At 28.0% G+C, this 16,941-nt stretch overlaps 1 protein-coding gene and 1 pseudogene across 1 annotated transcript; both read left to right on the top strand.

Annotated features, from left to right (window-relative positions):
* Window positions 1-5,914: 5,914 nt before the first annotated feature.
* Window positions 5,915-8,403, top strand: LOC132918973 (uncharacterized; annotated as a pseudogene).
* Window positions 8,404-11,840: 3,437 nt separating this feature from the next.
* On the top strand, window positions 11,841-16,941 carry LOC132922011 (acyl-CoA-binding protein homolog). The gene is made up of 3 exons (XM_060985308.1): window positions 11,841-12,058; window positions 14,970-15,084; window positions 16,668-16,941. The coding sequence occupies exons 1-3, from the start codon at window positions 12,041-12,043 to the stop codon at window positions 16,802-16,804; spliced, it is 270 nt and encodes an 89-aa protein (XP_060841291.1). The 5' UTR covers window positions 11,841-12,040; the 3' UTR covers window positions 16,805-16,941.

Here is a 16,941-nt window from a genome sequence, read left to right as displayed (position 1 = left end):
CCAGCAAAGTTACAAAGTTTAGCTATAATGTAGTTAAAAAATCGTATACATAATATTACGTATATCGTATACATTATATTACCTATATCAAATATTAACTTGCATATTATCATAAATTATAATATGTAAGCATAAAAAATGACAAAATAATAATCGTATATATATATATAACAGTTTTTAATTGCTAATTTTAAATTTTCAGTAAAAATATGTTTAGTTATTTTTCAACGAATTCGATCTTTATTGTTATGCCAGTATTTTCATACTTAAATAATTAATTATGAAATTTACTTTGTATATATTGCTTATAGAATTTTTTTTTAAATAATGCAATATGTTTGTACAGTACAATTTCATCAAGAAAAAACACAATAAATTAAATTAAATTAAAATCAATGACATACTCGTATATAATATATTGTTATCATTATATGCCGGATGTAACTTGAACGCATAAAAAAATAAATTTCATATGCACTTAGGTTGTTATGATTTTTAATCTATATTTGTAGTAGCACGTAATTTAGATATTCAGACAAATAATTAAATTGTAAATAATTTAATAATAACCAATTTATTAACAAATCTAGTCAAACTAAAATGATAACATAATTCAATTTTTTTCATGTATTATATTACAATTTAGATATGCAAACGGTTAATAAAAAAAGGTTATTCGTACGATAAACATGTATACCTATGCGTTTTACGCCAAATTTGTTTTTACCCATAATCAAATTTAACGATTTATTCGTTTTATTTAGCACCTCCGTCCAACAAATATTCGTGAATGTACGAGATAGTAAGATCATTATTTAAATATGTTATAACCACCAACGAACTTTATGTCAAACTCGCGAATATTCCAACACCGTGGTGTGAATCTAAGAAAAAATAATGCCACGGTTGTGATTATAGTGTACAATAAAACTATTAAAACTTATCGAATTGAATATTATATTTTGTTAATTCACTTTACACTCATTCAATAATTAACTACCGGTATCCACAACGACTGTATTACCTCAATGTATTCTTTAGACACAAAAGGAAAAATGTCGTAAAAAAATCACCACCCAAACGACGAAGATTTACCTCGAAAACGATTGGCCTATCAATCATTCACAAATGGTCCGTTTACCACTGACTTGAGCCTGAAATTTTCGTCGTCGTCCACCATACAGACACATACGCACACGCGTGTAACTCACTCATGGCGCCTGTTTGGAACAAATATTATAAATTAATAATAACGAAAATCGTTTATGTTAAAAATAATATAATTTTGTATTAATATTTAATCTCGAGTTTCACAAACTTACAACACGATTATGAACTTAAGTGTCAAACAATGCTGAGGGTGTTATACAAATTGTTCTTTGTTTGATTGTACTTTAATATTATATTAATTTATAAATAAATTATAAATTATTTTTATTTTACATTACTGCAAAAATATTGGTTTTATTAATTGGATAACTGGTACAATCTAGTAAGTATTTCCAAACAGTTGAACGTTAGATTTTTTTCTTTATATTTTACGTATATCTTTCTGTAAAAAAAACGGACAATAGTAATCGCGGACTGCGGTAAACAAACTTATATACAAGCATAAGTGTAATCCACATTGATTACCTTTCAGGAAAATAAATTGATGCTTACATTTATACGCTAAACATTTAGTATTATATTAAAGAGAGTGATGTAGCTTGTAGTAAACCTAAGAAAAATAATTGTTTTTTTTTTTTTTTAATCAAATTTGTACAAAGTGCTAGTTATAATAATAGGTGTAAGTAAATTCCACAGAATAATTTCTATAGATGTTCAAACAAATAATACAACATAATATAGCTATATGTACTTAATAGGAGATGGCGGGCACTTGATAATAACTAATACTGTGTTCATTGTTCATTAAGCCAAAGAGGTAGTATTTAGACATTAATGTCTGACAAAATCGTAAGGCGACTTTCGACTTTAGATAGACGTATTTTAAGACGTATAAAGACGGTTTTTAATTTATCAATAAATTTACTTTATTCTAATCGATATGATTTTAAATATTTGTCATTAAAATAAAGTTATTTACATTTTTCTCAGGCGATATTAAAATATTTTATATTATGTTTTACCTTTATATTCATTTTAATAATGGCATGTGTCTGCCCATACTGAAGTAAATAACTATTATATATATGTGCATTGGGCATCGGTCAAAAATAAATTATATTTTATTCACATGAGCAGAGATAACATTTCCATAGAACTCATAAAAATATTATTCAGTAGGTATTCTTTTAATTTTCTCTGACTGCAGACTCCTTATTATTAGGATAATGATTTAGATCATATTTATGACGGGTATTACCGTTATAAACATTTTGTTATCAAGTCCTTTCAATTATACTTGTTTTTAAGCCATTTAATATCCGTTGTAACAATTTAAAATTATATAAGTTATAATAAGGCTTATAAAGATGTTATAAAACCGGCTATTTTTTAAGGGGCAAATTTCAGGCAAATTCTAGTTACGTCACAATCCAGGTATACGACCAATCGTACGAAAAAAATAAATCAAATTATTTACGATCAAAAACGACTTGAGAAAAACTAGCATGATTCGTAGAATAATTAAGTTTTATTTTTTTTTATAATTAAAAAAAACCCAATATAAGTTGTATAAATTGGATGCCATAATTTAATTAACTTCAAAAAAACACTAGAAAAACAACATTTTAAAATATTAAAATATATTTTGTGATTATTTAAACTTTATAACAACTTCTGAAATTGGAGTTTGTAAATTCGGAGTGCAACGCGATCTGTATAAAACTATAGTATTCATTTTTCAAATAAAAATGATCGAAATCTAATTATTTTACGAGGCTTGCGAGTATTTCCTATTAGGAAAATTCTTATAATAAAAATACGTCGGCTCTGACACCCTTATAATGTATGACTATGACCTTCTAAGTAATTTGGCGTATTAAATGATATTTTCAAAGTGTAGCGACTCGCATCATCTCAACTAAATTGGCTATATCTACATATAATATTACACAACAATACGATAAAATCAATCATAATAAAAATAATAACAATAAACTCTAAACACAAACTCTCGAATCAAAAAAATACAATTTATTGAAAAAACTTGTTTTCCCTTATATATTTTGTATAAGTGTCATCGTAATTTTTAATATATTTCTGATAATGAGAACTGTATAAGCTTATGCAAAACACATTATTAATAAATGAGTACAGCAATTATTAGTGTTCGTCAAATTAGCTATAATCTTTATCTCAGTAGGTACATAGTATTATAATAATATTACCTTTTCTTTACACAATTTTACTTGCTGTTTGTACAATTGAGTTTATGTTATAAATTATAATTTTTAGACTACCTATGAATTTTTTAATTAATTTTAATTTTTTTTAATAAATTACCACGATACTTCAAGTAAGTGAATATTTATGTGATTCATAATACATATTATACACAAAGAGTGTTTAATACCATAACATAATGTTTATTGTTTATAATAACTGTTGAAAACATAAAATCAATCATACGTTGTATAATAATAAAGTATTAGTAGTATTACTAAATATAACTAATTTAATCGCACTGGTTAATATTTATTTACTTTTACTAGTAATATTACTAAATTGGATCATTGATAGATGAATATGAAAAAATGAAGACAAAAAAAATTCAACGATTAAAATGACTATAAAATTAGTGGTTACACAAATTGAAATCCATTCAAATAGTTCTTTAGTCAAAAATCAACACCTTTATCGATACGAATTATGTATATAGAAGACACACTTATGACGCCTCAAGAACCAACTCATATTAGATAAAAAAATTATCAATTCTTATGAAAACTCGTTGAATCATCAATTTTATCAAAGATATGGATCATTATTCACGTGAAACAGAAACAATAACAAGCAGGTCACCTCATGCCTTTCGTCATCTTGGCATTAAATCATTTAAACCCCTTGTAAATTTACTTGATAATATATTTACTAAACGACATTATCACAACGAAGAAGAATCGAAAGAATACAAATACGATGTTGGTGGTCCGAATATTGTATTCCCAAAAAATAGTTTAAGTAGGTAAAGGCCATTATGATATTGAACTTACCGAGAGTCCACCGTTTAACATTTTAAACATTCAAAACAGTGTTACCGTAAAAGGGTAAGGCTAAAAACACCAAACCTTTATTGGTTACTGGTAAGATTTTCGTCTAAAAATTTCGTATAACTATTTTGCGAAGTTTTCAAGAAATTTCACTAAATTATAAATTATCTAGAAAGTCTTTAATAATTTTACAAGAGTGTACAAGACCTAGTTTCCGGTATTAATATTTTAATTGAAAGTATAGAAAATGTATCAATTAAAAATCTTGGTTACTATAATTACCTGATTGAATTAATTAAAATATATTATGAATGAATCATCATTAAATATTTATCGTTTTCGAAGGCACTTATTGCACTAATCCAAAACCTATGGGCTATGGAAGAACATTTATTGTGAATAACAGCAATTAAGCATTTAAATACTAATTATAGCCATACATTATAAATGTTATTTATTCTAGGTACCTGTGTGGGAATTAAATAAATTGTTTCTTAATTTATCAGTGGAATATAAATGATTATACGAATGACAAAAAAAACTACCCAAATATACATCCTCTAATGTCGTTTATTAACGGGAGTGGTAAACTGAGTCCCAAATAATTGGCTGGATATTGGGGCTAGGTAAATTGAGTCAGGAAAACTTTAACGTGCTAGATAAACTGAGTAATAATATTTTTCGAAATAATAATTTATAAATAACGACGATGTACCTATTTAAAAATAAAAAGTCTCTACTGTATAGTGACTAGTCACCAATTAGTGATTATCGATTACCGACTTGCTTACTTAAATACATTCAAATAGATACATTTATAAAAACACGTAGCAAAGAGGTAATTAAAATGAAAAAAATAACAATGGAAAAAAAAACTTTTTGAGACAAGAAATGTTGAAATATAAAAATAAAAATATTTCAAGATTTGAATTCGTTAAAAATATATCAAATAAATTTTTACCATGTACATAATAACATAAATATTAATAAAAAATAAAAATTGACTTGAATTTGTATATTACAATATATTATTATATTTAATTAATTGTGATTTGTATGTACAACGTAGTGAATTATATTAGATATTAAAAACAAAAAAAGCACATTTTTAACCACGCCAGTTGTTAACAAAACAGATAGTCCTAAACCTGTAAAAGTGAGAAGGAAAATGTGCTGTTTTGGAAACTAAACCTATTACAACCAGGGACTCAGTTTACCTTATACCTTTTCAAATCCGGGACTCAGTTTACCACAAAAACGGTATTTCGGACTCAATTTACCAAGCTCCGCTTATTAACTATTTTACGATTGAGTTTCGTTGTTTCAGAGATGTACGTTGCGAAAGATTACAAAAATCAAAAGAAGTTTATCTAAATAATCTAGAAATATCGCGCAAACAATCAATTCTCTAATGGAACGCGAAAACGTTTAATGTCAAACATCAAAGGCCACCGAGTGTACAGCCGGTACTCGGGTCTACAATTTCGCCATAACAGACGCTTAAAATCAGATACACGACGATAGTGAAACAAAACGTAATCACGCCACCAACCATTGCAAAAGAATGATACCGAAATTCAGCACGACATACGTGCGGATCAACTGCAGATCGGCGAGGTGGAGGATACCTATCCCGTTACGACAACGCTTCTGGAACGGATATAAACTAGTTGGACGTCAAACGATGTAGAAATAACGAATCACGACCGCGAATCGACCGGACACTGAAAAGTTTTCGATCTTACGTACTGATATATATGGCCGTCAGACGGATGCACCGGAACAAGACCGAAAAGCACTTGCTGACCGCCGTCTACGCCAAGCTGATGTAGATCGATTAAGACTGGGCACTGTCAAGCAATACGCATCTGTGGCCGTGTGTAGTACAAAAAATCAACATACTCCGGAAAAGTAAAAAATATTTAATGCACGTGGCGATATTTTATTAAGTTTGGGGAAAAATTAACTATGAAATTATCCCATAGCATGTTTGATACAAAACAATAGATGACCGCCCAGAGATGATAAATTAATCGCGCAAATAAAACGTATAAATTAGACTTTTGCGTGACTTAATTTATCGTACTTCGTCAAAACGCGTGTTTGGTGCCACTGCCACTGTGGACGGTTTTGTATACTCGTTTGAATTTATCTATATAATGACTTGTCCAAAACAAAACTGTTTCTCACTTCAGAATAAACATGTCCTTGCAAAAATCGTCTTTCTCTCAAAAATCAAAATGTATATTTGACATCTAGTTTGCGATTGTAAGTTGTAATATAGACATTTGGATTGGTGATATTTTTCTTGAATCAGTAATAACTTTGAATACTGGAAAATAAATCGATATATAATAATAAAAGATATTAGAAACCGGGCAAGTTTGGCTATTATAGCATCAGTTATCGGTAACACACAATATCATTAACCAGATATATAGATTACAATTTAAATAGCAATTAGATATATATATAGTTGAAAGACAGGGTATGCTTTTAATGGCAAATAATTAATTTATTAATAAGTATTAACGTTTTTGTATTATGTATTTTTTTCCAAACATATTAGATCCGATTTTCTATCCAAAACCACCATCAAAGTTGAAAATCAGAGCATTTTATCGTGTACTAAAAAAATATATAAAAATACATCATTGTAAAATCAATACATTCATCACTCCGCTCAGAATCTAAAATTAACATTAAAAAGTGAAGATATAAACTAGAAAAAAATACTTACTTATACCATTTAAATTGGATTACTTTTAAACTAAAACCCTCACTTAATCGCAAATGCAAATTCAAATAATTATTCTAAAATTGCAGTTTCCTTAAGATTTGAAATAACGACTCTTAAATAACTATTTCAATAATTGTGAAAGTTTCAATACACAAAAAAGTTAATTATATAAATAAATAAATATAAATTAATATTAAATAAATTAAAATTAAATTACTTAAAATTAATCAACTAATATTTCGAAATTAGGTCTTTATATATATTCAAATACTCGCAGATAAGTACCTATCCTATTTTAAAATATAAAATTAAAAATGTATTCTGTTAAGAATTTAAAAATATAAATTACTTAAAAATTAAAACGATGAATAATTCATTTTTTTAACATGTTTATTATAATTTAGTCAGATTTACCAAACAAAAAAAAGTAAAACGTTAGTAGTTTTCAAGAAAATGCGTGTTTATTAAGAACCCCCTTAAATATATAGGTTATTAATAAACTCTTATAGTAAAAATATATATATTTTTAAAGTATATTAAGTAAAAATTCAAATATCTTTTTTATCGAAAAATTAAATTTGAAACAAAAACCATACTGTTGAGTTATATTAATTGTTTTAAAATATGTATTTCGTGTGTAAGTAATTATATAGTTATTGTTCTAATGATTATAAATTGCATTATCAATAAACTATAAACAACGTGACTGCGTAATGTTGTACAATAGTCAACAATATGTCGATACGTCCACTGTTAATTATTAAGTTAACCATCTCTGTGAATGAAATATTATACTAATAATAAACAACCAAAAAATATCCCAAGTCTTGATTAGGCTTCATACAAGGTTGACCAGGTATAATAATATTATATGTCCGCCTTGGTTTCGAGTACGTTTGTCCAACGGTTTGGTATATCAAGATAAATATTGTGAACTAAGTAAGTGCCACTATGTGACTACACTACAGAAGAACCGGGCCGAATTTAAATTAACCGCATATTTTATCGTTCAGAATATAAGGACAGCAGGACAGGACGAGTTTTATTTATGAACTTTTTTTTCTCGGCGGTTAATTTGAATTCGGTTCCGGTCGTTCCTAGTCAAAAAGTATATTTATAAAATATAATATCACATCAACTTTTAGTCGTTAACATAATATACTATTTACAGTATAATAATTATGAATGTTTTGTGCATTACAGAAAACTGTATATATATTTGGGACTTAAGTATAATCAAATATGATCGGATATTTGTATAAACAATAGCGAGTCCATATCAAAGGTGTCCCGGCGGCCGGCATAGAATTTATATCGGACGGTAAGCACTTGTGCGTGTCCGATATAAGTGAAAAGGTCATGCTATTCGTTTTGTCGGACATATTTTCATCACCCGACAAACACATAGAACAATATCATTTAGTATATTCCATCACGAAAATCATATACACCATACACAATCAAAAATATTTGTCCGACGCATTGAACAGAAAAAATTTGCTCTAACATTTAATAGATAAATACAAGAAATATGGACGTACATTTTCCTAACTATTTACGAACTGTTCATACATTTTTTGCATATTATTAATGTTGTAATATTGTCTAGAACTTCTTTATTACATATTGTACACATCAAAGTGTGATTTTTTTCACAAACCTGAATAAAATTGTAATAATATTAAAGTATATAAGTTTAAAATAATTTTTTCAAATACTTGGATGTTTTTGCCATTTCAATGCGTTAAAAAATTTGTTTTTCCAAATTACGAGTATAACGATTTTTTTTTTTTATATAGTAAATTATTAATCAGATGTTTTTTTAAATTTTAAACTCATACAAGTTATCTCTGAGTTATTAAACTTAATGTTTTACAAGTAAAACAACTGATTTATCGTTTAAGTATTTAACGTTTGTCAAGTTCGGGGTATTTTCTACAAGCTAATACAACTATAATAAAATAATATTTGTTAATAGATAGATATCTATATATAATTATTAAATCGTCATAGCCCTTATTATCGTGGAATATTATCCTTAAATACTTAAATTTAAACAAGTAACTCAGAAACTACATGCATTTATATGCATAAAAAAAGTCATCTAAACAATATTTAGAATAAAATAGGTACTTCTCTAGAAATATTTTTAACATAAGACGGAATTATGTAATAGAATTGTTATTTTCTAATAAATAACATATTTTGTTCGTTTATTTCCTTCTTTATTGCAATTTAGGTTTATATTATACTCATAAAGCCTTAGAACTGTTTTTCATCAGACGTATTGACTCGGCTATTGAGACTTGCAAATCAATATGTAGTACAGACACGTACAAGATATAAATGTATATTAATAAAAAATTATAAAAACAATTCAATTATAATATATACCGATTGATTGTCAGACACTCGTTATTTCAAACACTATTGACGTTTTTGAAAATATATATTTTACATAATCTTAAGTTATTAAAAACAATATTTTCATATAAATAAAATGTTTCCTGTTTTATATAGATTCAATTTTAAATATTTAACGATTACATGCGTTTTTATTTTCTTATTTCAAAGCAAAATATTTTTTAAATTACCTACTTCAATTTATAAAAATCGAATTTTTGACGAGTAGTTTATGTGAGCTATTAATATTAATAATGTTGATGAGCGGAGAGAGTGAAAAAGAGATACCTCACGAAGTGTTGGTCCACTCTGCTCGTTTATAATTTAAAATTTAAATAGTTATATCAAATAAACTACTTGTCTGAAATTTGATTTTTATTGATCTCCGAATAATATTCTACTTCAGAATATGGAACTAAAAATAAACGTTGTCATGCAAAAGAGTACAACCTCTACAAATAAATAATAATGATGATAAAAATAGTAATAATATAATTTTTTCAAAAAAATATTAGTTTGTTTGTTATGATTTAAAATTATGGTAAATAAATCACTCCGTATGTATAGTTTGTAATAATTGGAAAAATTGTTAATTTTACACAGAATTATTTGAACAAACTCGTATCATATTTCCCTAAAACGCTTACTTTTGTACATAAACTAAGTACCTATATAGTGAGTTGACTAGTATTTTAACAAGTATTTATTACAATACTCGTCAGCCTCGAATCTCAATATGCTTGCAGTTTTAAATGGCCTTTAACAAGCTGACAGTTGATTGCCGTGAGCCGTCTTCAGTGTCGTCCAAATGTTTCCAATCTATTTATTTATGATACATTTATTATAATATCTATAAAATATATACAAAAAAATAATTTAAGTGCCTGTCTTTGTCCAGGTTAATCTTTGAAACAGTTTAACCGATTTTAACGGGATTTTCTCAGACAAGTAGAAAGCTTTCTAAGGATTAATAATCAAGGCAACTAAAATTTAAAAAAAATTAAAATTAGGGTTAACATTTCAACTTTTATTAAATTTAAACAGCTATTTTTGCTATGGGTTAGCTTTAAAATTACTGATTCAATCGTCATGCTGAATATTTTAATTTATAGGTCACACAATACGTATAGTCGATTTTAAGCGTGTAGTTTTATATATTTATAAACCTAACTTCTGTCCCCAGAAAATTGAGCAAAGAAATAGGAATACATTTGAAGCAAAAAATTATTTTTTTTTATATGTAAAATATGTTTTTTATCAATAATTATAAATTACAAACTGCTTAGCGAATTTCAAATTGAAACTATACTCATATAATATATCAGTATAAGTAGGTACCCAACAAGTGTTAACTAATAACTATGCTGTTATTATAACATAAACGTAGCTTGTGTTAATTAATGTCAATACATTTATTATTTTAATTAATAAGTTTAAACATATAAATCATCTCCGACAAAATAAAATTATATTGTATTTAATGGTAGGAAGTGACAAAGGCCTCCTCCTAATCACCGTTTCAAAGTCCAAGTGTGCCTTGTTGCGGTCTACGGTACAATGGTACATAATGTTTGATTTTATAGAGTACACAATTATTATTTAACTGGCTTGGTTCTGATTGTGGGTAAATAAAATTAAAAAACAAAATTAATCGGTCATAAACTTAAATGAATTACGACTTGTGACTTTTTACCATGTCACAATAATTTAAAAAATCTTTTTTTTTAGTTTACGTACAATGATTGTTACAAAAATAGAAATCATGCCCAGTTCTTGCTTCATCATGCTGTAACCCCCTACATAATAAGTAAATTATGCTTTATAATAAAGCACCTACCGCCTACTTAATTTCATGTTTGACAAACTCAGTAAACATTATAGAAATTGCGTCCAACATCCTACTCAAACACTCAATAATTAACAGCATTATAATAATCAATTCATCTGTTTTTGATTTACATATAACGTCTAAAAATAAACTACGTGCTAAAACAACGCTAGAAATTTTAAATCAAATTGTTAGGTTCTGATCTAAGTGTTTCTTACTCAAGACTTTTTCTCGTGACTTTTTTTCTCGAATGATTAAGATTGTGACCATAGAAGTGTTAGAGACGAATTATCACTTTCAATTTTTAAAATGTAAGTACTTAAAGTGCTTTATTGGCGTAGATCATTTACTTTGAAAATTATTTTCATTTCTACAGATATGATTCACGTATAGGTAAACTGTTGGGTCTGTAATTAAATCATACATTCAGATTGTTAAGGTGCGATTTGAACCGAAACAAAAAACATGTTTTAATTATCCGGTACTCTAAGTCTTTGGCCATTATTGTAGGTTTTAACATCTATGAACATAAATAGTGCATATATAATAACATTATGTATAAATGAGTCTGTAAGCAGTTTTTATTGTTTTCATTAAACATTTTGTTGTTATTTTAACGTAACGCTTAAGTCGCCATGACGTACTTACTCAAACGCTGCCAACGGTTGTCGGCGAATGCATATATATATATAATACGTATCGTATGTGTTAGTGTAGACGTTAGACAATAGTAAACGAGTAGTACGGGTAAAAAACAATTTCATTTCCAAACCAGTTTTCATTTCACTCTGTAACGACCGACCGACCAGCAGATTTTAGAAGCTTGGCGCAGTGCATTTTTGTCCGTACCTCCGTGCTAATATAAAATACCTATTACCTACTACTGCAACCAAACAACACTACTTCATTATCATGGCTACATTACAAGAGGTAAGTCGTAACGATCAATAATATAACAGTACCTATTGCGAGTTTAAAAATAATAGACATTTTATTAGTTTTGTTGTCACAAAATATAATTTTAAAACCAAATTAATATCGAATACGTAATATAATTATTATAACGACGATAAAAAGATATTTTTTTTATACACACACACATATATATATAAATAATAATCGTTTTTCTATCGTATATTCGTGTGCACTGACAATTAAATTATTATAAATCAACCAATGATTTACAATAGGCACCGTAAGCAACAAACGGCTCAACCTTCTTTAGGATTTTCATTATACTGTAGTGGTAAAACATCGGGAAATTTATCATAAATTATTGGAACTCTTTTGTAAAAATCTAAATTATTCACTATATAGGTACACCGACGATAACAGTCCTTAAAATATTAATGACTCTAGTTTTTGTTCGAGTACAATGTATACACTGCCATTGCAGCTATTAATAATACCAATTACTGCAGCTATAACTTATACGTACCTATACGTCATATTTTATTATTACAAGATAATGAGTAATGACAATCGAATTCTCCTCTTCGGTGATACGCAAAAAAATAATTTGCTTGTTCATTTTCAGTTTTAAAGTCCGTCATTAAATAGAGAGAACTTTTTTTGTAATGACGGTTTAACAACAGTAATGACGATTTCTAATGATAATTACACAACACGTTCAAACAATATGTCGTGATGTCAATAATTTTGAATACAACTTATGTAAAGTATGGAATTCTTATTAATCGGTTTTATTTAGTGAACACGAGTATACGACTTTAATGTGTAATAATAATCATGTGCACAATATTAAATGTATAACAGTAAACTTGATGAGATTGACATTTTACCTTTTGATCTATAAATATCACTATTATACCTATTTAATACGTGCAATTTTTTTTCTAAGGAAAACTTTGTAATACGCCGTGTATTTGATTTTCGCAGCGTACAATTTTCATCGTTTTGTAACCACTGAAAATTTTAAATTAAAACAAAGGTCTAAAACCTATACTTCTCGTTATATTATACATAATGAATTTCAATTATAGGTATGTCTTGCATAAAACATTTTTTTTTTTTTTACTCCAATCAATGTCAGTTACAGTTTTACCTGACCGAATAATGCATAATATATTGTAATACAGTATTGATTATCGTAAGTTTATAATGGATAAAATCTAACCTAAGTTTGTGGGTAGTCTAAAGAGTTATTTAATTTTAATCTTTAATGACTTGTTCCGTGAAAGTCCTAGCACTACGTTATAATAATTTAACCAGTATAATTATAATATTATAATAACATTTTTACATAGTATTTAGACGCGTTTCATCAATACCTTATGTTGTACGACAGTTTTATTTCTATCATTATGAATAATTTCTCTTTGCTGGAATCGCGGAAACACGCGTTTGTAATTATTATGTATGTACGAACTGCGGACCACAGTATTTTTTATATTACAAAATATAATAATATGACTGCAATAATTGTAGAAAGCTAGAAAATTACGGTAGGTACGTTTTTAAAATCCAGCAGACCGTTGACGTATAATACATAATAGATTTGCGGAATAAGACCGCGCGAAACGCTACATAAAATAATTTAAATGTTATAATATGCGAAACGACGGGCAAAACGTATCACAATGATTTCAAAACGATCTGTGACTGTTTTTTGCGGACATGGAGTATATAATATTATATTACCTAATAATAGGTATTGAGGCCTTATACCACTGTCTGCACTGTACTATAATATATTATGCTACAGGTACGCATAACACAATGTTAATAGGTTCAAATGTCGTTCGACTTTATAGGGCAGCGGGGTTCCCAAACTCGGGGTAGTCGCAGAAAAATAAATAGATTGGCATATTTTCATCTTTTTTTTTTTCATTATTCATTTGCGTCAATTATGTAATATGTAATTTTAATTGACAGTTGTTGAAAAATTATACACCGAAAATACTGATATTATTATATCTAAAAACAATTTTTTTATTTTATAAAATGTTAAACTTCGACAGCAACTAGTGGTAAATATAATTCAGTATTTACCCGTATTATTATGACTGGGTAACTATGTGAGTTAATATTTAAATCCTAAGGTCGCGGTGAAAATAGTTTGGGAACCGTTGACTTAGTGTAAAGACAAGTTAATACAAGTTTCTCAAAAAATATCTATTTTTCCACGTCGGTGCATGTACTTGTATTTTATAATATACAACAATAACAACACGGTCGTGTGCGATTGCGTCGTACAACATTCGTATACCACCGAGTGCATTTTATTTACCAGTATTATACAGCTCCCCAGAGGTCAGCAACTTTGAGAAATAAAAACAATTATTTTCGCTGTGCGTACGCGTATATACATATAGATAACGAAGAAACAGCACGTCTACAGTGACTGTACCTATAATATTATGCTGTTGTACAGAGTGCCTATACCTGCTATATGATATATACATGATGTATATAGCCTCAAGCCTATATGTACATACGCGAGAGATTTCTTCCGCTTCCGCGTGCACTCGTGTTATATTATGTATTATTGTATACGAAACGTACACGCTGTATGCTATTGATCATCACGTAACATAACGTGCGTACGGTGTGTCTGTGTATATATTATATATATACGTTGAATAACTACAATAATAATATTTTGGGTTCGTGGGTTTGAGGTGAGAAAAAAAAACCGCGTCGGACAATAATAATATTATCGTTTGACGGACGAGATATCTATAAATAATATATATAGGTGTGTGATATTGTTAATATTATATTATTGTTATTATCAATTCGTTATTTCGGTGTTACGTGCATGTGTGACGTGTATATCTCGTTTTGATTGTTGTTGTTGTTACATTTTTTTTTTTTACAGCGTTTCGAAGCGGCCACCGAAGAAGTGAAAACGCTCACGAAGAGACCGACCGACGTCGAACTATTGGAACTGTACGCCCTCTTCAAGCAAGCCACGGTCGGAGACAACGACACCAGTTAGTATAATATTATACTATATACCTATCATGTGTTCGGTGTGATGTCGTGTGTGTGTAAATTATTTCATTTTTTATTTTTTTTTATTTTGTATAAGCACGCCCAGACGTGAGAAAAATTACTGCAAAGTAGAGTAGAACATATTTTATAGTGTTACAATGGTATTACTCGCATAATGCGTAATGCACGTACACGGTACAAGTTAATGAAACATAAATTTAAATTTTAAATGCATGACAATATTGCTATCGCACGGTACGATATGGATTATTACGTACGTTTTTATATTCGAGAAACGAAAAAAATAAATCCATACAATGTGAGATGTACTGCAGCTTATTAGACAGCAATTATTATCAATTATTAAGCCGACATACCTGCGGCTTCTACTCGGCTTGTAAATATTCAATGTATAAATTTAAATAATGAATTTTGATCAATTATTGTGATTTGGTTAAGTGACTGTGTTGATATATTTCATGAAATAGTTTCAAAGTCATTTGACTCATTCGTTTATCCGTTTAACGTATAACATAGACTCCGCAAAATCAAAATCATGCAACTGTTATGTATACGTAAAAAACCATTTGTGATTTGTTTGTAGAAAAAAAGTAGTATAACCCGGCAACGTGCATATAATATAATGATCAATTGGGAAATAACTGATAAAGAATGTGTCTATGTGTTTTTGGAAAAATATTACAATATTATTGCAGTAATAGGGAACAGGGATTATTTGTGGAAAAACAAATCGGATATTATAATTAAAAAACATACTTAATCTTTTGCTGGTTGTGGCTTAAAGAATTATAGCAAATTTCACAATACTTCATCGTCCCTTCGAGATCACTGTGCATCAAAATATGTAATATCATAGTATATTATTGGTAATTCCTGCGAGACTAATACATAATTAATTTGTTATACATATTATATCGACAATGGCAAACGTATAGATAGTAGGAACTTGTCGTTGAATACATATTTTTTTCCGCCGATTTTATTTCCGTTGATTATAATACTTCTTGTACTTATAGAGCAAAACAGAGCATTTAAAATTAATTCTATGCTGACCGCTATCAGTAAACAACATTATTTATTACTTATTAATATGCATTCTAGTTAACGCTTTGTGCGACTTTTGACATTTCACGAAACTCAAACTAACAAAAAAATAAGGCCGTGTATTGTAATATTTGTAATGAGAGTGCATATTTTCGTACGATTGACAAACTATCGAGATTGAAATATTCTATACAGTTATTCACGTCCGTTTATGCATATTTCGACGTTTACAAACTTAAAAATAATAAACCGAAAACAAAATCAGTCGTGTGTGCCAATGCCTATAGATAATAATTGCAACTCTTATAAAATTTACATTTTAAATACGGTTCTTATTTGAAAACGAAAATCAAAACATGAACAAAATGTGTCAAAAATTATGTAATTTACTTATTTCCGTATACACCGTACATATTACATTCCATACCTGCCTATTTATATAAATTCACCAACCTTGATATGACAATATAACATGTATAATTACGGTTTATAATACATTTTTTTATTATAAATATAGGCAAACCTGGCATGTTTGATTTGAAAGCCAAAAAAAAGTGGGAGTTCTGGACCAATTTAAAAGGTACTTCCAAAGAAGACTGCCAAGAGAAATATATTGCAAAAATGGAAGAATTCGTTGTCAAATACAGGGATTGATTTCTAAAAATATACTAAGATATTTATAAATTTATAATGGATCTTTTATTGTACGTTTTTTTTTTTTTTACTTTGTTCACTCATATTTAAAAATCAATATAATTTAAATAAATAAACGGTTTTTCTTTTTTTATGTA

The sequence above is a fragment of the Rhopalosiphum padi genome, chromosome 2 (genome assembly GCF_020882245.1).
Source record: "Rhopalosiphum padi isolate XX-2018 chromosome 2, ASM2088224v1, whole genome shotgun sequence".
Taxonomy (NCBI): domain Eukaryota; kingdom Metazoa; phylum Arthropoda; class Insecta; order Hemiptera; family Aphididae; genus Rhopalosiphum; species Rhopalosiphum padi.
Note: the sequence above shows the minus strand (reverse complement) of the source record. Positions and strands in the feature narration are given on the sequence as shown.